At 44.3% G+C, this 25,642-nt stretch overlaps 1 protein-coding gene across 4 annotated transcripts in view; it reads left to right on the top strand.

The window, feature by feature from the left end:
* Positions 1-22,347, top strand: part of LOC149350649 (zinc finger protein ZFAT-like) — a 98,128-nt gene extending 75,781 nt beyond the window's left edge. For 3 of the 4 annotated variants that reach the window (XM_089579732.1, XM_089579733.1, XM_089579731.1), the window contains 5 exons: positions 622-778; positions 4,775-4,930; positions 5,663-5,815; positions 11,518-11,839; positions 21,844-22,347. In XM_089579732.1, coding sequence (XP_089435858.1) covers positions 622-778; positions 4,775-4,930; positions 5,663-5,815; positions 11,518-11,832 — 781 coding nt within the window. In that variant the 3' untranslated portion in view covers positions 11,833-11,839; positions 21,844-22,347. Of the gene's footprint in view, positions 1-621; positions 779-1,568; positions 4,755-4,774; positions 4,931-5,662; positions 5,816-11,517; positions 11,840-21,843 lie in introns of those variants that run through there. The other variant, XM_089579734.1, reaches the window with a different exon arrangement.
* The last annotated feature ends 3,295 nt before the right edge of the window (positions 22,348-25,642 follow it).

Raw genomic sequence — 25,642 nt, 5'->3', positions numbered from 1 at the left:
CTGCTCGGTACTCTCTAATATGCACGCCATGGATTTCTCTTGACATCAAGGTATGCAGTAAGGCTGAACTTATCATTCTACCTGTCATAGAAGTTTAGCTATAGCTTTTGAAGTCACTTCAGAAAAGGAATACAAAATTTTCTTCCCATTATGAAGTGGCAACTTCAGAACCCTGAAACTCGACATCTGCGATAAGCAGGATGATAATTCTACCCTTATTGCATACCTTGATAGCAGGAGAAACCAGTGGCATGCATATTAGAGTTTCTGGCAGCAAAATTTCTTGAAAGCTCTTGGTAAAAAGTTGCCCAATATATTGCCCCAATCTATTGCATAAGAGGACCAGGACTTCTTTTACATAAAATTAAGACATATTTGGAATCAGCACACAAAAATACATATTCTCTGAAGATTTCATTGTTGTGACTTCATTAATAAAAAATTTGTAAGACCCTCTCTTTAAGCTGATTTACTAGGATCACATGCATTTTTTAAAATTGTGCACTTTTTCTTGGCTTCTTCCAGAGGTTCCGTACCAGCTAGCTCAAAATTGATTGTAGTATGAATACTCACGAGAGTGACATCTTTAGACAGATTTACTCATTTCTCCTCATTGTGCAGAACACATGGCCGAGGAGTTCTGTATCCTTGCAACAAGTGTGAATATACCGCCACGCAAAAATGCCACCTGAAGCGTCATCTGGAAACTCATGACATCATACGCCGCTACATCTGCGAGCACTGTTCATACTCTTCAAACACGATAAATTATATGAAGGTGAGCTGACCTATTCCCATTTGTCATTCAGATGTAATAAGAGTTCCTGCAGTGGTTATGCCTGTAAATTTTGAGCGAATTGGGCACTTTGTCTTATGAATGAGGATTGTGTTGCACTCTACTCTGATCTTCTGTGTTACGTCACCATACTTTTGGTATTCTGCTTGTGTGAGAGGAGTTCATTAGGGGAAATGCTACAGAAATGAGTGGAGTAATCCCCCCTCCTGTAGCTACACACTTTTCAGTAAAAGGCCATATTATGGAAAATCTACAGGCATTGACTTATTGCAGTTCTTGTTTGATTGACACAGTTTTTTTGCCTGCTGACTGAATAGTGAACCAACTCCACCGCACTGTCCGCAAGGAAGAAAACAGTCAGTTTACTAGCAAGCTAGCTACATGAATGTCCTTGTCAATGTTTAATTGATGCAATTTAACGAATGAACAAACTGCATGGATTGTGCTCAAATGCATGTGCCTTGTTCACTGCTGAAAGGAAGAATAGCATGCCATGCAAGACTGTGTCATCCTTGCTGTGTGGTGCTGCCATAGTGAAGTGATAGCATCAAGGTCGTGCCACTTTTTTCTGTGCTTTGCCTTTGTTCTTTCACATTCTTCTGAGCCAGTGAAGCAATTTTACATTAGTTTTCCCTGTTTTTTCCAGCATAGAAATTGTGCAAAGTTTATCATTCTCTCAGCACTTGTGATGACATTGTTTATTTCAGCTGATGTTGGCAAAAGCTATGTTTACATGAATGTAACAGCTGGAAATCAACTTTCTGGCTTGCAGTGCTCATGAAAATGGGGAAGACACACCAAGACGGCATGTTACTCTAATCCATCGGGTTGGGGTAGATTGAGAAGAGCAGGTTGACTTCCATGGTGAATGGCAACAGGTGGCGCTTAGCCTATTGGATTATAAGGAGGTGCTCTTGCCTGCCACCTGTGCTGGCTACAGTACCCCAGCTGCTGCAAACAAAGCAGACTGCACACAATATAGCAGCGGCTGGCGTCGCTGCAGCGTGCACTGGGCATGGCTCCACTGACCTGCCAGGCTTGATGTTGTATATACAGTAAACTCTCAGTTGTACGAACGCCGGTTTATCGAATATTTCAGAATAACAAACTTTTTAAAAATCCCCGACAGTTTTCTTATAGATTCTATGCACAAATGTTTCACTTAAACGAATTTCGGAATAGTGAATATTTCAGTTTAACGAACTCGCTCAGAGGACCCAGGCTTATTTTTCCGATCAGTTCAACGAAGTTTTGAGCCCTCCACTGCAGGCGCAACCGATGCCCGTCCTCATCGAACCGCCGCTTCTGCGGCAGTGTAACGTCGCTCATGCTACAGCGCCCATGGGGCAAAGCGGCGGTGCGGAAGAAAAACGGCAAGGAGGCATGGCCTCCGAGATCAATAGTAAAACGTGCAAGTGATCTCAGAGGCCATGAACAAAATAACATCGCTGGCGTTTACAGCGCCGCAGGAGCAACGCGGCAATGTGTCACACCACAAACCACGTGGTGTGCCTGTTCTTTTCCGATCGGCTAGTCATGAACGTCGCTTTTTTCTTTCCGGTCTCGTCGCTTCCGCGTGTCCACACAAACGACCCACGTGGTGTGTGTTTTTCATCGGCTCCGTTCAGCCTAAACATTGAGTCTTTCGACAGTTTTGTTACTTCCTGTGCTTTAAATGTACAAGTGCAGAAGAAAATTACTGAATTTTTTAAGTGAGAAAGGCAGCGTTTTAACTGCTATGCACCTTGTATAAGGTGATACGTATAAATTTCACACTTTTGACACTATGGATGCCATGTCTTATGCTCCTTGAATTGCACTTCAAACTTTTGACTCTGTATGCCATGTCTTATGTTAGTCTAGTGAATATTCAGTTTAGTGAACTTTCAGTTAAGTGAACTATTTCCTTCGGTCCCTTGAAGTTCACTCAAGTGAGAGTTCACTGTATATGCTAGGAAAGTGCACTACAGTCGTACTCATGCAAACACAGCTAAAGATGCATGTTTACTTTGTGTGCTTTTATTTTTACTCTCTTGCTTTTTATTTATGTTCTCATAACTTCTCAGTTTTGTTTGAGACGGCAGTTTATACCCTTTGTGCATTTTAGCTCCCACACAGAGCAAAAATGTTTCATAGAATGCTCCATCTGAATTCAAATAGTTATCCTGTTATCCTGCTGAGTATGCTGTGAATGATCTTATTATACAAGTTGAGTCTATTTGCGGCATTTAATTTTTAAAGATTCAGTATAACTTGTTAAGTACTTCTCAACATGACTGTTGCCTTTCAAGCTTTTGGCCCAGCAGTTTGTCATACAAAATGGTAGTGAAATATGTGAACCCAGAAGAATGATCTTTGAGTATTCAATAGACAGAGCATTTCACTTCTCACATCGTATTTGACTTGACTTTTCTTTTTTGTTGAACCTTAGCCATTAAAGGGACACTGAGGACAAATTGAAGTTGGCCTGTGTCAATAGGTTATAGTGTTCTAACTAGTGACACTACTTTACCTGAAAATGGAGGTTTCAAAATAGATAAGTTCAAAAAACAATATACGAATGTTGTCACCCTTGACTGTTTTCTCAAGCAAACCCTGGACGCAAACACAGATTTTTGGCGTGGATCTCCAAGGCTAGGCAACAATGCCAGTCACTTCCAAACTGTCACCATGGAACCTTATTAGTGAGGATGTCACAAGTTTGAATTGAGTAGCGGGAAAGTTTACAGCAGTAGCTGTATGTGGAAAGTCTCCCTGGCTTGGTTTCGCTTCATCCGCATCTTCACCGGTGCATCCACCATCATGTGACCTTGGTCCCATATGCAAAACGGAAAGGGAGAGCATAGGAGGAGGAACAGGAGGAGAGGCTAAAGGGGAAAGCCATGTGTGCACAGGAGAGATGCAGCAACAGGGTGACACATCAAGATGCATCATGCGTATGTCACAGGTGCTGATGGCCAATCAGAGAGGTGTGGCTTCGGTGCAGTGTGTGGCACAATGGTGGATAGAGACATGGAGAACCAGTGTGTGTGTCGGGTTAGTCGTGGTGAAAGCAGTGAGATGGATGAAGCTCAATGGAGCCGCCGCGGTGGCTCAGTGGCTATGGTGCTCGGCTGCTGATCCAAAACACGCGGGTTCGATCCCGGCCGCGGCGGCTAGAATTTCTTTGGAGGAGAAATTCTAGAGGCCCGTGTATTGTGCGATGTCAGTGCACGTTAAAGAACCCCAGGTGGTCGAAATTTCCGCAGCCCTTCACTACGGCGTCTCTCATAGCCTTAGTCGCTTTGGGACGTTAAACCCCACAAAACCAAAACCAAGCTCAATGGCATCATCCAGAAATCCGTGCTCGGGACATGGTGCATAAGTGATGAGCACTAGCTTGGAAATGTGCTGTGCCTGGAGCTGAAGGGGTCTTAAGAGCGTCTGTTACCAACCCTTCAGAAGTGTCTATGGCAAGAGTGCGACAACCGATTAAAAATGTGAGGCTCATGAAAACGTCGGGAGGTGTTCACCCACAAAGTGCCACAACAATGCGAGGTGCACAAGGGCCCCAAGGTTTTGGTTCAGGAACGTGACGCAATAAAATAATTTAAGTGTTGTGCAACACCAGCTAGCACTGATACTCTCTGCATTAGGGGATGAGCATTGAGTGATTCTTTACATTTAATTTTCTCAGCAATAGATGCGTCTTTTGCTGCTAATAAAATGTCATCATATCGAGAAGGAGCCACAAAATCTGTTTTTACTAAGAAAAAAAATTGGATGGAGTTGTCCTCAGTGTTCTGTTAAGTGGTTTTACCTATTATTTGGTAAAGCTGTGTTCACGATGAAGCATTGTTATGTCAATGCACTGTGGGTAACTTGAAGTGACCTTGTGGACAAGAAGCATCATTTCACATTTGCATTTGCCTTACACTGCGCTTTCCCCCACCCATGTTTTTTTATGCTTCATTTTACATATTTATTGCTGCATTGTAGGTCCACTACAGCCGGAAGCATCGTGGAGAGGTTTTCAATCAAAATTCAGTTGTTGCTGATCCTAGCTCCATTGAACAACAGAAGGACAGAGTGTACAAGTGTCTTAGTTGCTCCTACATTTTTGGCAACATGAATGACATGAAGCGGCACTTAAGGGTGAGAGCTGCTGTTCTTTGTGTTCCTATTGAGAGTACTGGATGCTAGCGAATCACTTTTCTTTCAAGTACTTAGGAGAGAACATTCCCATTCTTTTAGTTGCAGTGCAGACTTATATGCATGCTCACTTAGTCACTTTGGAGCTGTGGCAGTATGTAGACAATTAGAGGTCCTGTTTAAGAGGCCTGGACTTGCTCTGCCGCTATGGTATGCTGCACATAAATGATGAAAAATGAGTAATGCGTTAGGAAGGCCCAGCCTCGTGGTAGTGCAGCGCTGTAGAAAACTGGAGTGAAATAAAGTTATTATTTGGGAGGGACACAGAAATTTGACAGGTGCTGTGTTTCACTTGCATGTCAGCTTTGCATGTGTTCATTGTGAGTGGTGAAGCTGAGCTATGAGTGAGGAACACATGGTCTGCAACACTCTTTGATTCTGATTAGCGAGAGGAGGTCATTGCGTTTGTTTTATGAAAAAGTAGTGCATTGTGACTTGTGAGGTCATTGCCTTGGAAATTTTCGAAATGTTCTGGAAGCCCACTCGTTTAGTGACAGAAAAATTTTAATTACCTTTGAGCTAGACCTACCTTTGATGCTTGTAGTGTTCATGCTATTAAAATTCTGTTGCAATAGCAGCGATCTTCAGCTGCAGTTCAGCTAGTTGAAGAATGCGTGGCAGAGAGCTTCTGGCAAGTGGTCTTAAGAGTGCATTCTACACTTGTGTTTACCCCAGTTGAAACATGGCGTATGCTTGGAGAACTTGGATCTGAGTGTAGAAGAGGTGTCAGCAGAAGCTCTTGCTTCAGAGGCAGAGGCAGCTGCGGCTAGTGCCCAGCAGGAGATGACAATGGAGCCTGCTCCTAGTGAAGACATCGAAGCACTTGGGGTAAGTTAGTTGTGTTGTGTAGGGTTGTTTTCATCTACATGGAAGGAGCAAATTTGAAATCATACATATTGGGAGAGAAAAAAAAGCAAAATGTTTGCTAGCACTGAAAAGATATTTTTCATCATTCCAATCATGTGTACCATTTCCTCTTCAGAGAAGTAGTGTCTCTTTCTTCAAATTCATACCAACTTGCCAATCATTTCATATTGCTTCACAAACTGATTTTAGTTCATCAGTGTGTGTCTTGCATTACTGGTATAGAAAGCTGGTTAATGTAGACCCAATAGCTGCAGTTATCAGAAAGTTTGAGCACAGAACATTTCAAGGCTGCAAAAAGCTTGCCAAAGGCTTTCCGTACATTCAAGGAAGTGTACAGGCATATGGCAAAGGCAAGCAGTGCACAAAACATGTTTTATTTTGATATCAAAGTAGTGTGCTTGGTTGAGTTTGTGGACCTATCAAAAGTGTGGTCAGCATTATACATGGTATGGAGTTCAAAAGTATGGTGACAATTGCAGGTTTTTGTGCCGTGTACACATGGCAGTCTGGAAGATTGTAGTGCTTGTCTCGCTCATTAACGTCCAGAAAACGGAGGGAGTGAAAACTCAGTGTGCTTTCTGCACCTCACAACAAGAGAGTTGCAAAGTTCATTGTCAGTTGTAAGTGCTATTGTGCACTTCTCAGCAGTTGCTTTATGCATTGAGGCAGGGATGGCATTGTGCCTCTGCACTTCTCATCCATGGCCTTCTGCATTGCAATCCTGCATCACACCTTCATTGTGAGACATGCATGTGGAGTTGTGCATGTGTACAGGTTTCAGGCACTCTCAAATGCCGTGCCTGTCAGTTAGTGCTTGGTCTATTTATGCCTCAGCACAGCTGCTGCACTGCCGAGTTCACTCGAAGAGGGCATCTTGAAAATCTGCATATCATGTGCAGAAGGGGAGCAAACAACGAAGGAGCTCTATGTTGCAGTTTTTTGGATCTACATGGCCAAATGCATTGCTGGCTACCCAGTGGAGCCTGACTCGGGTTGGTCGTGGGCTTGGTTCCTGGCGATTCTCCGATAGAAGCTCGGATTATGGTCAATGACAGCAGCGCTTCCGTGAAACAGGAGAGCCACATGTAGTTCAGGCACATTTGCGGGGAAGAGATCGGTGACCCAGCGCCACTCGCTGTGGCGCGTCTGCGGTGCTCCTTGTGTAACTGTGGACTGCGTATCTGTGCAGAGCCATTGACTTCCAAGCTCTACTACATATCTGGCCTCGATATATTGCTGCAGATTTTAATCTTAGGTGGACCTGTGAAATTTTTGGACGAACTAGCGCAGGATGGCCACCAAAGTTTGCTTAAATATTGAATGAAAGGATGTTGCCTCTTGCTTTCGTTGATACTGAAATGAATTCTTGGGGCATGCGCTTCGTTTTTTGGTGGAGTCGTGACCACCCAGGCAGCGTCTTTATATTGTGGATGATGTGAAATTTGCGCTTGCGTGAGGGTGACACTGCAAGCCCCCGAGCTGGCGCGTTAACCTCAATCTCTACCAAAACAGCACACTAATTTCTGCACTGTGCACTGTGTTCTCATATGCCGGCACGAAAAAGAGACACGACACTGAGGAAGTGCGGACTATCAAGTGTCAGCTAACAGGTACTCTCGTGTCGAGTTTTGTCATCACGGCATGCAAAGTGCAAAAGTGAGCAACTACCTAGCTCAGTTTTCTGTCTTATGAGCGGCCGTTGTGACAATCTACGACCACCTTTGTGAAAAGAACGACTGCTTTAGAGTGGTAACAAGTCCCAGGACTCCCACACAAGACATAATCGGTGCCTTTTGTCAGAGATTTATCCGGTGTGCTTATGCACTGCAGATGTCATAGTGAGAGGCCGGATCACCGATTGCTTGGCCGCGAATGTGTCTTAGCTAAATGCGGCTCACTGGTTTCATGGAAGCGCTGCTGTCATTTTCCACTATCTGAGCTTCTACCCCAGCATCGAGGGGAACCAAAATCGTGACCAATTTTCGTTGCTACACCTGTTTTTTTGGCCAGCTCAGGCAGCGTTAACAATTGCGCAGCTGTCCAATCAAAGTGGAATTCGTTTACGATGCAGTTTCATGCGGCTATCGGGCCCGGCGACTGCCAGCCGAATCTCTGATGTACGCGGATTCCAAGCTGCAGCGCAACATGTGAAGAAAACATGCTCGCACAGCAGAAGTTGATCTGCAACGTGCACCTCAATCATGGCGGCCGGCGGCTTTGCACCGCAGCGCCGCGGTGCGGCTGTGTGCCAGTGCATACCACCTATACCTCCTGAAAACAGGCGGTGAATAGCATTGGCGAGATCGTGTCTTCCTGCCTGACACCCTTCCTTATTGGAATTTTATTACCGACTTTATGGAGGGCTATGGTAGCTGTGCAGTTGTCATACATATCTTCCAGTATTTTCACATAAGACTCTTTTACACCCAGATTCTCCAACGCCTGCATGACTGCTAAGGTTTCCATCAAATGCTTTCGCATAATCAATGAAGGCTATAGTATATAAGGGTTGGTTATGTTGTGCGCATTTCTCTATCACCTGATTGATAGTGTGAATATAGTCTATTGTTATCCTTTATGAAAACCTGCCTGATTATTTGGTTGATTGAAGTCTAAAGGCGCATTCACACTTGCCCAAAAATCCGGCAAGCGAAGCGGATTCGGCCGCCTTTGATGCTGAGCGAGGCGGAGAGCAGCGCAGCCAGGCCAATCGGTCGAGACCTATTTCTGCCGCGTGGCAACAAACATGGCGGCGCCCTTCGAAGCCGGGCCCCTCGCTTCGGACTGAATTCTCGTTGTTGCTGCCTTTTTCAGTGTATTCACTGGCCATAAATGGGGCACCGGTCTTTCGCTTTGTCTCACCTCGCCTCTAAGAAAACGTATAAGTGATAAATTTGCTTTATTTTTTTATTCAGAGTGACGATTCTGCCGCTTCTAGGCTAAAGAGGAGAGTTGGTTTATTGACAGTAATGGTTGCCGTCCTGACAACCAGATGGCGCCACTCTAGGTTTAGTTTATTTTTGTGTCTGTGCTAGCATAAGCTGAACTAAAAGTGGGAATGCGCCTGCGTTTAACGTACATAAGCATGCATACACTTATGGTGTGTAGACAGCGTAAATTTTTGCTCTAATTTCGTCACTATATCTGTGTATGCCGCCAGCAGCGACATGGTGTGGAAAAGCGAGAAACAGCAGCGGCGCGGCGGTTCCACCTCACCTGACGTCATCAGATGAGAACAGGTCCTAGTTTTTGCGACGAGCGAATCCGCTTCACTCGCCGGATTTTTGGGCAAGTGTGAACACGCCTTAAGGTTGTCCTGACTCTATTAGCGATTACCTTGGTAAATACCTTGTGGGCAGCGGACAGTAAGCTGATCGGTCTGTAATTTTTCGAGTCCTTGACGTCTCCTTTCTTATGAATTAAGATAATGTTAGCATTCTTCCAAGCTTCTGGTACGCTTTAGGTCATAAGGCATTGCTTATGCAGGGTGGTTAGTTTTTCTAGTGCAGTCTCCCGTCTGTCCTTCAACAGGTCTGCTGTTACCTGGTCCTCACCACCTGTTTTCTTCCTTTGCATTGCTCCTAAGGCTTTCTTTACTTCCTCTTTCGTTACTGGTGGGATGTCCCATTGCTGTGCGCTACTGCCTCTCTCATTAACATCCTGATTACATTAGCTACTCTATAAGTTTGTGTAGAACTCTTCGGCTACTTTAACTATCTCTACTAATGACATTACCCTCTTCGTCTCTCAACACATACATCTGGTTTTTAGCTATGCCTAGTTTCCTCTTCACCGCTTTTAGGCTACCTCCATTCTTTAGAGCATGCTCAATTCTCTCCATATTAAACTTCCTTACGTCAGTTACCTTGCATTTATTTATTAACTTTGATAGCTCTGCTAGTTCTATTCTGTCTGTAGGGTTAGACACCCTCATGCTTTGACATTTTTTAATCACATCTTTCGTCTCCTCAGATAGCTTGTCAGTATCCTGTCGAAGCATCCTACCACCTACTTCTAAGGCACACTTTGTAATGATAGCTGTGAGGTTTATTGTTCATTGTTTGAACATTAAGATCGTCTTCCTCTTTCCCGCTTACCGCTAACTCGTTAATGAGCTTCCGCTTCACCATTCTGTGGTTGCTACAGTGTACCTTTCCGAGGACCTCCACATCCTGCACGATGCCAGGGTGAGCGCATAGAATGAAGTATATTTCATTTTTAGTCTCACCATTGGGACTCTTCCACGTCCACTTCCTGTTCTCTCATTTGCGAAACAGTGGTCACAGCTGGCACGGAACAGTGTTAATAGGAGAGACATGGGAGAGGCCTTTGCCCTGCAGTGGGCGCAGTCAGGCTGATGATGAGGATGATGCCAGGAGCATCGAAGCAAAACTGCTTCAAAATGGGAAGGGCCTCCGTAGCATCCTTCACAGTGCGTCACAGTAGCAGTGGGGTCCCTTGCAAGCGGCTACGTTGCTTGCGAGGAACATTCACCACACAAACAGCAAGTGGCACGTAAGAAGCGCCTAATTTCGGTGCACTGTTAGAATGGAAGAACCAGGTGGACATAAGCGAGGGAAATGCACTGGCACAGACTGGCGAGAAAAAGAACAGAAAGACCAGTGATGCACCAGTTGCCATCAAAAACAACACGCAGCTGAGCTCAGTTTGGCTGGCTGATGTGCGGCCGGTAGCCGCTGTCACTGCGGGGTGGTGTGAAGTTCAGAAAAGCTGTTTTCCTGAAGTGTGGCTTTTAGATTGTCATCATGCCAGCTGTTGTGTACATCAGAGGTCTGCCAGCAACAGTGTGTCATGCATTTCAGGTTTGAGGTGAATTATTGGGACAGTCGCTTGCGTGCTAGTCACCCTCAACACAGGCTTGCTTCAGTAGCCCGCCCGAATAATCCAGTGTGAGACCCAGAGCATCCGAATTGCCAAGCGTCAGGTGCCATAGACATACATTAACGTTGGCTGGGACCATGCCGATAGTCTGAATTATCTGGATTTCCGAAATAGCCAGGTTTTACTGTATACAGCTATATCCCAGTATACACTGTACACATATACATTGGTCATCTTAGCAAATGTATGTTCTAACGTGCCCTCCATCTTTTTATTCTTCTCTGCTTGATGTTACAGTTGACAATATTTTGAAAGGGTATAGGTACATCAGGGTAGAGTGAAATCAAAACCAGTATGATGGTTTTGATTATATAATTGCATTTCATTGTATTACCTTGCATTGCTTTTTGCAACATTCTATACAGCAAAGATGCTGCCTTGAACATATGTGTGGTGTATCTTATCCAGTATGTGCGGAATGGCATGTGGTTTGTAAAACAGAGTAAATGACATAAACTACTACATGACATAACTGGTGTGTAAGAATGGCCGAGTGGTTTGTCCTGTTCTGATTAGTATCCTACCTATACGAATTATTGGCCAAGCTATATTCATACAAAAGACACGCAAAAGCAAGAGTTTCATTGGTTCACTTGGCAGCATGTTGGAATATGCAGTTGCTTACACTCAGTTTGTGAACACTGGACGGTGCCTTTGGTTCTACAGCAACTCTGCTTGACTGTTGCCTTGAACTTAGCTGTCCTTTGCAATGCTGGCATGTGGATCATCTTCATTTGTTATGCGTTCTGCAACTCATGCAGGTTCCACTGGAAGCCACAGTGGAAGAGGAGGCAGCAGAGGAAGGCACAGTGAGCCTGATACAGCAGATGGTGGAGCAAGGTGCCCTAACTGCAGGCCAGGAGGTGACGCTGCAGACCTTAGATGCCGAGGGCTTGCTGACGACGCTGAACCCAGAGGCCATCATTGTGCGTGAACAGGATGGCCAACCACTGCTATTAGGCACCCAGGGGTCCTACCTCATTCAGTATGTGCAGCAGGAGCCTGATGGCATGGTCCTCCAACAGGGACCCCACCAGCAGGTCCAGCAGGAGATCATCGTTGAGCTCACTCCATGACCACAAGGTGCATGTGCCATCATTGATTGTGTGAACATCGTGGTGATGGGTGCCTCGATGAAAATCTTATCAAGGTGTCATTGCTTGAGAAGAAAGCACGAGCTGAGGCACGCACTTGGGTGTAAGACCTGCATCACTTTTCTGCATCTCTATGTGCCCAGTCAGCTACCTTGCGGGAACCTATACTTCGTTTCATACATAGCAGTCAATGCTGCCAAAGGTACGAAAGTAGTCCGCTGCAAAAAAAAAGCAAAATGTACGCGTCCGCCTCACGTCGTGGCTGAGTGGTACGAAGTGCGCGCCTGTCTGTTCATTTTATAAGGGGCCAAGGTTCGACTCCCCGCTTGGCTGGGTTTTTTAAATTTTTTTTTTTAAATATTCATTAGGTAGAAACTCGAAAATGTCAAACTCTAATACCTACTTTGAAAAACACAGCGCTGTTTACGTGTTTCGAAAGGAAAAGGCAGTGTAGTGTACGGCATACATCGATGTAACTTGAGTCTGATGGCGTTGAGTGAAAGCTGTCATATTTAACACTGCGAGAGCTAGATATTGTCACCTTGCTAGGTCGTTTTTGCGGTGGTCTTATTCCAGTAGAGAGACCTTCTTTCTTGAACCTCGCAACTGTCCGAGGGGTCACCCCGGTCATCTTGCCCACAGTTTCGAGAACTTCACGCACAGTCTTCTCTGAGAAGCACTTCCTTACGCTAGAGTAAACGTTGACAATGACTTGATTGTAGTCTTTCGAAATTTTCGGAGACTTCAGCTTGGAGAATAGCCGAGCAGGCGATGTTTTTGAAGCCGCAGTGGCCGAAGAAAAAGGCGAGTAGGAGATAGCGGTGCTATTGTCGCAGACTCAGAAACCGAAAGACGAAAGCAGACGACATCACCGGCCAGCCTAGCTGCGAAAACCTGACACAGGAGGAGCCGGAAAAAACCAGAAAACTAAGGTACTCTTTTTTGAAGAACATAAAAGAAAAAGCAATCTTTTTGCAAAATAAACACTTTTATTATTATACTACAATATCGACCAACATTTATTTTAATTTTAAGTTCATTACTCTTTTCACTTTCAACGCACTACATTACGATGCGGACGAGGAGCACGAACAGGCGCCGCAGCCTTCGCTGCGTTGACTGCTATGTATGAAACGGAGTATAATCCTGGCAGTTTCATCTGCGAGGCCTTATTTACTGACCAGCATCCCACTTTTTGTGACAGAAAGGAATGTTTGAACGAAGAATGAAGCGTTGAGAAAGCTTACAGAAAAGGCGAGGAGAAGACGGGCGCTACACAGCAGTATGTCTGACCAACTCGCCCCTCAGTATACGTTGCTGAAAAAAGGAATGTAGCAGAAATGTGATCATCATCAAACAGCACCTACCAAATGGCATAACTTGATTATGTGAAATCTGCATTTTCTGCTAATACAGTGTACAGTTAAACCTGGGTATAACGAAATTGAAAAAAAATCCCAGATTTTTCTTTACACGCTGCTATTTGTTATATGCAGTTTTCACATGAAGACTCGAAAGGAATGTGCAAAATGAAAACCAAAGTTCTTTAAGAAATAAATGTAGAAATCACGTTGAAAATGTTCATAATGAACAAGTAAAAAATAAATGTGAGTGAAATCACCTTGAAAATGTTCATGATGAACTTTTGTTATGTGAAGTCATAAACGCGGAGGAACGTTTTGCGATCGTGCTGATATCACGACTGTGGCAGCAGCTGCCACCACCTCCGCCGCAGCTCGCACAGCTCTGCTACAAGTGGGGTGGGGAGAGTGGGTGAGTTGGAGGCACCATGGCCAGACTAGACGAGAGCATGTGTGGTTGCAGTGCTGCCTCTAGACCTGCCTTGGAAACACCTTCTTCCAGGACTTAAAGTCTGGCTCCATCGGAGGGGTGTCTCTAGTGATTGGAGCACAGATGGAGAGGGTAACAGAGGGAGAGAGAGAGAGAAAGCGGCTGGCAGCCTATTTTACGCATAGTTTTATGCAGAGTGCATGGAGAAATCGTCAGGTTATGACACAGACCTGAAACAAGCGATGCCCACGCTCTGCCAGTGTGCTGAACGGTATCTGAAGTAAAACATCTTGCACAAATGCTTGCAAAAAAAAAAAAAAAAGATCGCTGTGTGCAGATTCCAGTTCGCCAATACCTCAAGACAATGAAGGCGAGGAAGGTCTCAGACCCTTCGTAAATATTGAAGGGGGGTCTGAGACCCCGCGAGACTCCCCCTGGCATTAAGCCCTGCGTTCTTCCTACATGTTCCGCTATTGCCCTAGGAAATGGACTGTTTGCCTCGCGTCTCCAAACTTTCCGCCGTCCTCACTCTTGACACGTGACAGCTGCCGGCGCCGTAATCATGCGAGCAATGAAGTGGTGGCGATGGGTGCACACTGGTCATCCCGTGTCCTTTTTGCTGTGTCCTACTGTTCTCCTGTGCTTTTGAGCATGAGCTGTGGTAGCCCCACGTGGTGTGACATTACAAAGTAAAAGCGGTGGAGACTGCTGCGTTTGCCACATAGAGGCGCCAACGGCACTGGAGCACAACTGCAGTTGCTCGTTGAAATCATAGGCATTCCTCTCATGTCAGTTTGTGTTTTATCATCACAAAACTTTCACATGGTGTGGCCAAATTTCAGGTAACGCAGCACTGGCTAACAGATAGTCAGTGTAGTGAGTTCATGACATCAAGGTTTATTGCCTCAACACCTTCACTACATGGAGTTCATATACACGCACTTCAGTGGGGGCAGCGTTGGGGAAATTAAGAAACTTGATAATATCTAGTAATTCGCTACCATGAAATTCATTACATCCAAGTTTAACGATAACCCAAACCTATCAAATCGAAAAGGTATCACATTCATTATACAGATTGTACTGGTTCTTGCTTTTTATTGGCTGGAGGATTCTAAGAGCTCTTTTGTGGAAAGTGCTGGCCTATATATGCCCTGATATTTTGCACAAGGTAGCATGTTGTGGTACGTTTTGCTTGAGAAGTAACCCTTTAACTGCCAAATTAATTCTCGAAAAGTGTACCATGGTCAACAAATTTTTTTGCCGCGTTGAAATTGCAACCAATGCAATTGCTGACCGTAACTCGTCTTAGGTGGTGGGAGCAGCATCAGGCTGGACGAGTACGACTTGTCATTGGCGATATTGGTACAATCTCTTATGATAAGTACAGCTCGAGGTTGGTGGTTAAAGGGTTAAAACATCGACTCTTGGCTGGATTTTCTGGAAACAATAACAAACCGCCGTCATCTGCAGTTCCCATTTGTGGAGAAGTGAGCCAAGCACGTAATGGGTTCGATAGGCAGCATCACCTTTCGAGCAGAGATGCACTTGATGCATAGGGTACCTGGCTTTCTGGACAGGCAGTTTCAAAGTCAAAGTATTTATTCAGACAACTCAAAGGTACAGTTGCCTAGGGTGTAGACCAAAACGCAAAGGGATGCCTGACAAGGAGTCTGCGCCCTTCTTGCTCCTATTTGAGAGCACAAGACATTCAGTGTGTAAAATAAACACAAAATGAGATGGAAATAGAGTGGTTGGTTAACATTGAAACTGCAGTATTTCATATTGAACATTTATGTACAGTTGGACAAATACTCTGAGAAACAACAGAATAAAAACGAAAAGAGTGGTTATGCCTGGAGTGACAACAGATACATGGTGATGCTATTTTTGAAAGTTTTCAGTGACTTGCTTTACACCTGTACAGTTACACCTGTGCTTGGCAGTTGGTGCCACCAGTTCGTTAGGTCAGCTGCTTGGCTTGTTTCTTCGCTAGTGGAAGTCGCATGTGCCAGTTTCTTATTGATTTCGGACAGTCTGGAGATGTGCTGGTGCCAGCTATCTTTTCAAGGAAAACAGACTGTCAGGGGAGAGAGGGAATAATGCAACCTGGTGCCCCATGTGGCATTACGCTACCGCGTAGCGCCCATCATAAGTGGCGTGTGAGGAGGCTTTACCACACAAGCAGCAAATGACACTTGGCGAGTGCACAGTTTCAGCAGCGACACGCTAATCAACATCCGAAACAGTGTTCAGATGGGTTAGGCCGGCTGGTTGAGCTGCCGTCACTGCGTGTTGGCACAATGCTGAGAGAAGCAAAAGCGAAACTGAGCAGTCGGAGTGTTCTCTGATACGGTGCTGCTTGTTCGTTGGCACGCCTGCCATCGCGTGTTTGCCAGAGGTGTGCGAGCGACCATGCAGCACCGAACTCAGGTTTTAAGTAGGTTAATTTCAACGATCTCCTGCTGTGTTAGTGATACCTGGACACAGCCTCCCTTCGGGAGCCCGTTCGAATTAACCTAGCATTCGAATTAGCCGGCGTCTGATGCCATAGACTTACATGGACACTGGCTGAGACCAAGCCAACAGTTCGGAATATCCGGATTTCAAAATTAACAAGCTTTTACTGTTTATAAAAATCTGACATCATGAAATGTTGGAATCTGCACACAAAAACAATTTTTTTGTTAATTCCCATGATTGCCATATATGTGACTACTGTTTATAGTAACCGTAACATGCAACTTTTTTACGAATTTAACCCATATATCCTATAATTCAGATACAATCAAAGTCTGCAGTGAAGCCCCGCCTACATTCAGGACCACCGAACAGGATTCCTCTGTGACAAAAAGTAAACCATTGCAAAAGAATTTCCAGTTACCTAAACAATAATCTAATCATGAGACGAAATTATAAGGTTAAGGAATTTGGTGCCTCTGTCTTGTTTTATGCAGTCAAACTTTAAAAAAGCTGATTTTGTTCACTGTTGCAATTGGCGAGCGGAGTAATACAGGATGCCATGGACTGTGGCCAGTGTTACCAGCTGCTGTTTTTTTTTTTTTTTTAAGTTGTATCCTACTATAGCACCCTGCATGTAGAATGCTTGCTGACATTTTGATATTACCAATTCTCTTTTTTTTTTTATCTTATGAAAAACCTCTTGGCTCTTGCTAAGGCATCAGTGGTAAGATACTTTGGTCATCATAGACGCAGGCAGTGATGTCCCTGGAAGCTGATGATTCTTCCAGATTTTGCCTGGTAGCGACCTTCAGGGAGTATGATGACATATCTGAGAGTGAAGACAATCATGTGATCTGAAAAAGACTGACAAAGAGCAGTACGCAGTTGGAAAATCATGATATAATGTCAGAGGATTCTCAAAAGCACCCTGGGGCTTTTGATTGCGTGACTGCTAATAATAAAATCATATATTACCTTTGCAGGAACGATGGCTTTGTTACAATTTGTTTCAATGCTTATAGAATCGGACTGGAACAAGTGGCGAGGCATTACTCGGGGCACAAAGGTGACAGGATCATGGGGGATCAGCTATAGGCTATGGTTGGTTTATGAGGTTGAGTATCCCAAATCAACTCGGGCTATGACGGACACCGTAGTGGGGCGCTCCGGATAATTTCGACCCCCTAGGGTTTTTTAATGTGCAGTGACACCGCACAGTATACAGGCCTCTAGCATTTCACCTCCATCGAAATATGACCACCACGGCAGGGACTGAACCCAAGTCTTTTGGGTCAGCAGCCGAGCACCATAACCACTGATCTACCACGGCAGCTAGCTGTAGGTTATCTCCTTGTGGAATGCAAATATGGGATGTACAAGGACCAGATGAACTACAGTTGGGGAGAATACCTTACTGCGGTCATAGCATCACATCAATACCACAGCATTTCGCACAGTAATTTTGTGGAAACATACAAGAGAACATGTGGACAGCCTTACTTTTCAGCAGTCGGCTCCTACCCCGAAAAGCATAGATGCAAGCCCTGGCTTAGAAGATATGTTCTCCTCTAGCCTTCGAGTTGAAGGTCATTATCTCACAGGAGGAGGTATGCCTACTGCCATCAGAAAACCTCAACTCAATGCGAAAAGTGTGACATTAGTTTACACTCAGAATGCTTCAAGGCATTCCTCGACGGCACCAAGTACTTTAGTGCACGTCTTGAGTACAGCATGCTATAGGGATACATTGCGATGGCTTAATGGGCTTTGGCTACTGATTCCAAGATTGTGGGATTGAACCCTGGCTGCCATGGGCACATTTCGATGGAGATGAAATGCAAAAATGTGTGTGCACTGTGCTATGTTGTTGCAGTTAAAAACCTCAGGTGGTAAAAATTAATCCAGATTCTACTATCCTACATTCAGGATGGACCAGAAAAGTGTGATGCCTGATTCCTTGATAAATAGAAAAAGCAGTGATGTTTTTAAGACACCATTCTTGATGCTGTGTCACAGCTTATGTACCATCTGAGACAGAAGTCTGCAGGACACACGACTAGCAATCGAACCCAATAGGTCTGTCATTAGCCGGTGACCCAAGACCATGCTTATGAAGGCAAAAGTCGAACTTGGGTGCCTCTAATACATGATAGTCAAACTGAATCACTTTTTGTGTGTCTTGGAGACTTTTGTGCCTGATAGTAGGTCAAAGTAACATGCTAGCTTCCATTACCTTGGTTGACAGGCAGGCTGGAGCTTTCTGTGCATTCCTGCTCGGAGGTAGTACCACCACTCTGCACAATGTGCTAATGCAGGCCCATGGGTCACATGATGCCTAGGGACATGCAGGGCAGCTGGTGCTGCCACAGCTAACACTCAGCACTTGCCAAAACAGGATTCTTGTAAAAAGTGAAGTGCCATATGTCTGAAAGTAGTTTGTTAGGAGTGTGCGAACAACACCACTGGTTGGCTTGCATACTACAGTTACTCACTGTATTGTTCGGCCTGACTAAGATCGTGCCAGCCTTGCTAGTGGCCTTGCTTGTACACAAAGCAGGACATTGTCGCTGCTAGTGTCTATATATGGGCACTAATGCGAAAACCATGGTTCTATTGGTTGAAGCCAATGGTGACCCGTCAAGAAGCGCTGCTTCGTAACGTGATGTAATGCATAACATCTTCACTGCAGTTGGTTGCAGTGCATTTGCCTACCATTTCTTGCATCATCCATTTGCACTTCAAGTTCCAAGGGGTAGGATCAATATACTTTGGTAACACATTGTGCTTAGGATCTCTATAGCTTGGCTTACCAAAGCCAATTGGTTGTGCGTTGGGGCTGCACCAGCTAGGTGTGCCAGTATGGAGGAGGGTTTTTGCATAGTTTGGTTTTCAACAAACAGTAGTAAGTGTTCTGCAATGTTGCTGTAAGAAATTGGCCATTTAGATATCAGCCAACGATTGTGCTTCTCGGTAATGCGATTTTTGAGCGCAGCTGCTGAGGTACTCGAACCATAGGTGACTGCATACGGAACACACAGTGCCGAACGGAGACAACTCTGGGTTTCGACTTGGGAAGTTTGCACAGCGTTCCTCCACCGATGAACTTGTCTCGAGAGAACTGCCATCGCTCGCCTATTCTGGCGCCATCTCTGGCGAGCAACGCATGCCTTATCGATGATGTCATTGGCGAGCAGACGGTGACACTGATGCCGTCGGTCGCCGCCCTGCAGCTATTCTTCACACTGCCTCTCTATCCTCCTCCTCCGCTTTCCTTCTTGTGCTCTCTTCACTATCACCGTCTTTAATCTTCCGCTGTGCTCCACGTTCGGTTATTCTAACAACGGTGAACAGAAACGGGCACCTAAGAGCTGCGCTCTAAAAAACGAGTCTGCTAACTGGCCACCTGACAACCATGGTTCATTCCTTGAAGATCTGCATAGTATTACACCATTCTATAAATAACACAGGATTAAGCAATCCTTATGCAAGAAATCGTCATGTTCTTCCATTGCCATTAGTGTAGATGTGCAAGCTGATGCACTCACTGCAGTTGAAAAAGCAAGCCTTACTGCATGACCTGGTGCTGTGGGAAAGTGTGGCACTTCGTTCAATGTACAGGATGGACTACATGTAGTGGGAACATACAGCGTGTGTGCTGCTGGTGCACTGCCATTATGTCTGTGCTCACTCACAGCTGGCACTGCACAAGCTTCAGAGCCACGCGCTCAAGGGCTTCCGCTAAATGTGGTCCACCTTGTACAAAAGGCACAGACAGACGCAGAGTTCAGTATGGGTGCAAAGCATCCTTATGCTTTCATTGATGATTTTCGCGGGAATATATTGGATATGCAGCAATTTGAAACGTTAGTTCAAAATAGTTCATCAATGAGTTCATCACAGGCAGAGGCAGACTGCATTTTGTGAGCACGAAATTCCCTGCTTTATGATAAAGTAATAGGTTTCATTGGAGTTTATTGGAGCTTGGCAAGACATAAGTGCTCCAATTCTGGTAGTGCTAACTTATTTAGATAGAAACTTCAAAGCAGATAGAACTTTTTATGGCATACAATGTAACATTTTTGTTCAAGAGTTGCTGTAGTGCAGTTTCTACAGCACTTTATAAGGATTGCAACTGTTATACAACTGTTATGCAACTACTTATACATATACCCTATTTACTTGAATGTAATGCAAGTTTTTTGTTTTACCGAAAATAGAAGTGAAAAGTCGCCCCTTGTGTAGTAATTAAATATTATGCGATGACAAAGGAGCACTATCCCGTATTTACTCCCATATTGATTGATGCATCGTGCTGATATCCCCCACTTTGGGCAATAGAAAAAGGAAGAAAGAAAGAAACAAACAAACAAAAAAAAAGAACGCCATACTGGTTGACCAACAGAAGCTCCAAGTCTCAAATATTTATCTAAGGCGACTGGCATGGCGCATCACATATTGGAGCTGCAGCAGAGCAGTGAGAAATTCATCTGAGACGGCACTTTTGCACACTGAGCGCGAATTTGACGGATTGTCCCGGGGAAACTAGATAGAACATGCAAGACAAAGGTGTCTTTGTTTCGTTAATGCGGACATCGAACTCTCATGCTGCTGCACAAATTTTTGTTGGCTCCGTGCATAAGACGACAGCTCATTTAATTGTTGTTGAGAACAGCTACCGATTTTCGGGAGGCATGACTGACGGCGCGGTGAAACGTACTTGTTTTCATACTGGTCTTATCCGAGAATCTTTTGTACACCTCTCTTGACATTTGCACGGTAACCATAGTAGCAACTGCCATACTAATGCTTGAAGGCGACCTCGCCTTGCTTAGAAGTCGAGCTACAGGAAAGCCATCTTTTGAGGTAGTTTTATTCATAAACTTCTACCCGACTTCCTGTATACTGCTGCCTTGCTCGCTACAATTGTGTACTGCTTGTTTTCCTGCCTTGCTCAGTACATTTGTGTACTTCGTTTTCCTGTTTTACTTACACAAAAACGACCCTCTAGTTACATTCGTATGCTTTTTTTTCCCCTCTACGCCGTGCCCAGAAATTCAACCCTCACGTTACAATTGTGGGTGCATTACATTTGGGTAAATATGGTACGTCAATTCTGCCATGCCATCTTTCCTTCCCCTGGAAAAAACTAGTGTGCAAGTCCCGACAGCTTCGTGATCAATTCAGCTTCAAGCACATGCTTTCAGTTTACTCAACTTCTGCATAGTTTCTTAGTATTTTTCGCCTTTTCACCTTTTATACCTTTTTGTTGTCACTCAGTGCTTTGCAAGGTATTCGAAATGAAGGAGTAAATGCTTGAAATAGCAGAAGTTGCTGGACTACATTGCGTTTCCACATCCCTTGTGGAGCCAGAGGCCTCATGGCAAATGATTTAACGAGTTGCTTCTATTGAAGGAAATGTATGATTTAGTAGGGTTCGACTACCTGGAAATACTCTGCAGAGAAGCAGTGAAAACAGAAAGGTCTACGTTCATTTCACAAGTCAAGCCTGATCTCTCTTCTCATTGCAGTGTAGTCTGTTTTTACCCATGCTCATACTTTGCTGCTCTGCCTGTGCAAATCAAGTAGCGTTTTAGTGCAGTAAAATCTGTCATGAAAGAGCCACACAGAGAGGTAACCAGCAGAACTAAGAATATTCGGACACTGCAGTCCTTGAACTTGTTTTATTGAGGCTTAACACTGTACTGGTTTACCTGATGTGATGCGTCTTCTTCATTTCAGCTTGGAAAAAAGAAACCATCACAGCTCTTCAGCCCAATACTGTCACCGTTTTGAGCTGCTTCATTATTAGATCCAGCACATCCTGTGCTGCAGCTCCAAACTGCAGCTCCAAACTGCTGTTGTCATGTGGAGCTGTTTTGTTGGATTCAGCACAAGATGCGTGGAAACAGCACGAATTATGTATGACACAAGCTGCTGTTTTGTTGGATTCAGCACAAGAGGCGTGGAAACAGCACGAGTTATGTATGAAACACTCTGCTGTTTTGTTGGATTCAGCACAAGATGCGTGGAAACAGCACGAGTTATGTATGAAACACTCTGCTGTAGCAAGGAAGGCACACCAGCACAAAGCAGTGCGCTGGTATTTGAGGGTGAATGTCGTCATCTTCAAATACCGACACACATGGTCGATATGTGGTTTGTTACACATCAACAAACCTGTACATATGATGCCAGCACATCGGTGTAGGTTGTCACTGTTAATAAAAACGATGCTGGAATCTATCGCAGTGCATTTGCTTCATCATAAGTACTTCTGCCAAACCTCGTTTTTAACAAGCTGCAGTGTTGTCCAACTTTTAATTCCACAAATCTTTTGAATCAGAGAGAAAAAAACGTCTTAATCTTTAGTCAAGTTACTTATGTCCACCCGAGTGTAACTGCATGCCTACAAAAGTAACGATATGCAGTTTTCACAACTGTTTACAGGGCAGTTGCTCAAAAAAATTCAGGGGGGCACTTTGTTAACCTAAAGTGCGGTGAGGCAAAAGCCTTAAGTGCAGTGTTGCTGCTTGTGTCACTGATGTGTTGTTAAGATGTTAAGCTTCGCCTCTAAGAGTGAAATGTGACAGCGTCTTGCAACGCAGCCAGGGAGTCCACTGAACGCCATCGCCCGTTCGGTTGTACGCCTTGCTCGTCAGTAAATTGTTTTTTGAGGAAAGGAAATGTATCTGTCTCGCATACCTCGGTGGACACCTGAACCTCGCCGTAATGGGAAGGGAGGAAGATGGGAGTGAACGAAGACACCGTATTCACTAGACGTGCCTTTGTTCATTCCAAACCATCGATCTGGCATGGCGGTGTTGTAGTGTGCTCGTCTCGCACTCCGGAGTTCGATTCCCGAACTCGACCAATTTCCTACTTGGTTTTATTTATTTATCTGGCCTGACTAGAAAGCTTAATTAGGCTAATTGGGTAATTAAGCAATTAACTAAACTCATTCCCACTTACTTGGAGCATCACTATACAAACCCTTTAATTGGTTGCATGGTTACTAGCCAAAGTACAATTGGCCCCGTTTGAAATTCGCGCACTGTGACGTCATGACCGTTTCGACCAATTGAAAAGCGTGACATTTCTGTCGACAACTTGTGGTTACAACGATGAGGCATTAAAGGCTTCCGCCTTAAAAGATGGCTAGGGCAAGGCCAAATTTATAATGAAGCATGTTTTTAATTAGTGAACAGTTAAATTGGTTTTTGAGGAAAGGAAATGGTGCAGTATCTGTCTCAGATATCTCGGCGGACACCTGAACCGCGTCGTAAGGGAAGGGAGGAATGTGGGAGTGAAAGAAAAGAAAGAGATGCCGTAGTGGAGGTCTCCGGAATAATTTCGACCACTTGGGGATCTTGAACGTGCACTGACATTGCACAGCACACGGGCGCTTCTTGCGTTTCGCCTCCATCAAATCACGGCCGCCGCGGTCGGGTTCGAACCCGGAACCCGACCGCGGCAGCCGTGTTTCGATTGCAATTATCCAATTTAGTGCAGCTGTAATTTCTTTAAAAAAAAAATGAACTCGAATATGACAACTAGAGGCACAGTGAGCAAAAACTGATGCAGCAGTAAAAGTCACCAGATTAGCTGAGACCAACCACTGTTTGAGGCTCTCTGACAAGCACTATAGATTCCAACCTGTGTTAACCTTCTTGCTGTTACTGAAATTTAACCTTCATTCCGAAGTTCACGAGAGCAGTGCCATGGACACCTAGGATCCTTGAAGTTTAATGCTGAGTATCGACACTGTATATTCACTAGAACGGCTTGCATGGGTAGTATGACTGGCATTAAGAGATGTCAAACTAATTTTCATAAAACTTTAACATAGTATGCATTCTGAAGTAGAGCACAGCTTTTGAAAAATAACCCTGCAAGCAGCTTATAGTGCCACGTGCAGCGACGCGACCGTTGCAGCAAACTATGCCAAACCACACCATCCTGATAAAAAATTAAGACAAATTGCGCCAAACTTCATGAGGCCGCATTACAGAAATCTTCAAATTGAAAAGGAAACTAAAAATGAACTAATGAAGATAAGTAGATTAAACTTTGCACCTAAGATAGCCAAATTTTGCTATACAGTCAAATCCACTTATAACAATACTGAAGTGCCATAGAAATACCATTGTTATAACCAATAATTGTTATAACAGGGTTGTGCTGAAAATACAATAGAACACATGCAAAAGTTGACGGTGCCACTACCGACCATTGTTATATCCGATATATTGTTATAACCGGTATTGTTATAAGTGGGTTTGACTGTATTTAAAAGGCTGCCGAACAAATACAATTCAATGAACACACACTTTGAGACCATATGATACTAGATAAACATCTATTCTATATGTAGGCCAAATGAAACAGTCCCAAGTGAAACAGTCTCTCTAGAATTGTTCTCTGAAGTAGGTCATATCAACGAAACTACAGACTTCATCTACAATACCATCTCTTGTGCAGTAGTAGTGTTTTAACTTCGGAATGATGCCTACACTGTGCTAGCCGCCACGTTGGATCTGCGGTTATGGTGCTCGGCTCCTGATCCGAGTTCGATCCCGGCCGTGGCAGTCACATTTCGATGGAGGCAGAATGCCAGAGGCCCACATACTGTGCGATGTCAGTACACATTAAAGAATCCCAGGTGGTCGAAATTCCCAGAGCCCTCCACTACGGCGTCCCTTATAGCCAAGTTGCTTTGGGATGTTAAGCCCCATAAAATCCTACATTGAGCTGTTTGAAGAAAAACACAGAGTGCTCACGCAAACGTAGCCTGAAATTAAGCATTCACTCAGCTGGAGTGGGCCCCTGCTTTAAAGTGGAGGAGATTTGATAAAGCTTCCTAAACTTAATCATATTTCGCAAAGGTGTCTCCTGTTCAATTATGCAGCGTAAAACATAAAATTAAAGACCGTTCATTCAAAACTGCAAATAATCTTAACAGTATAGCAGTATAACAGTATAGTAGAACCTTACATAAAACTTTTCTAGCATTGTTTGCCAACCAGAGAGATTTTTGGAAACTAAAAGCTACATGGAGTGCTTTTAAACCAATGTTTTATTGCTCCAAAATGCTCCAGATTGCTCCTAAATAGACGTTCCTCTGCTCCAAAAATTGTTCTAAACTGCATTTTGCCATTAACATCACTGCATGAGATGCATGGGGCAAGCACACTTATGTTCCTAGCAAAGCATTTAGACTGAGAAATCGTGTAGCGCATTTGGTGAAATTTGATGCCAGTCAATACCGAGACCACTTGCGGTGTTTTTTTATAATGAGCTGCAATGCAGGAGTTCTTTTTACTAAAGCAATCTTCGACAAAAAATACTGGATACTCTTCAGAGTGAAAGGCTCGAAAGAGTTGTATCTGAAAAATCATCACATTATTGCTCAATTTCGGAGCGTGCGGCTGGGAGCAGTCTCATGTGCATCACTTTTTTTTTTAACCTTCATTTGCTGCAAAGAGGGCAACCGGCGTGGGGCCCCTCATCAATTAAATCTGCCACTGCATTCACTGAAGCA

Source organism: Amblyomma mixtum, chromosome 3 (genome assembly GCF_055824585.1).
Source record: "Amblyomma mixtum isolate Tamu chromosome 3, ASM5582458v1, whole genome shotgun sequence".
Classification (NCBI taxonomy): Eukaryota; Metazoa; Arthropoda; class Arachnida; order Ixodida; family Ixodidae; genus Amblyomma; species Amblyomma mixtum.
This window is presented reverse-complemented; position numbering and strand designations above follow the sequence as displayed.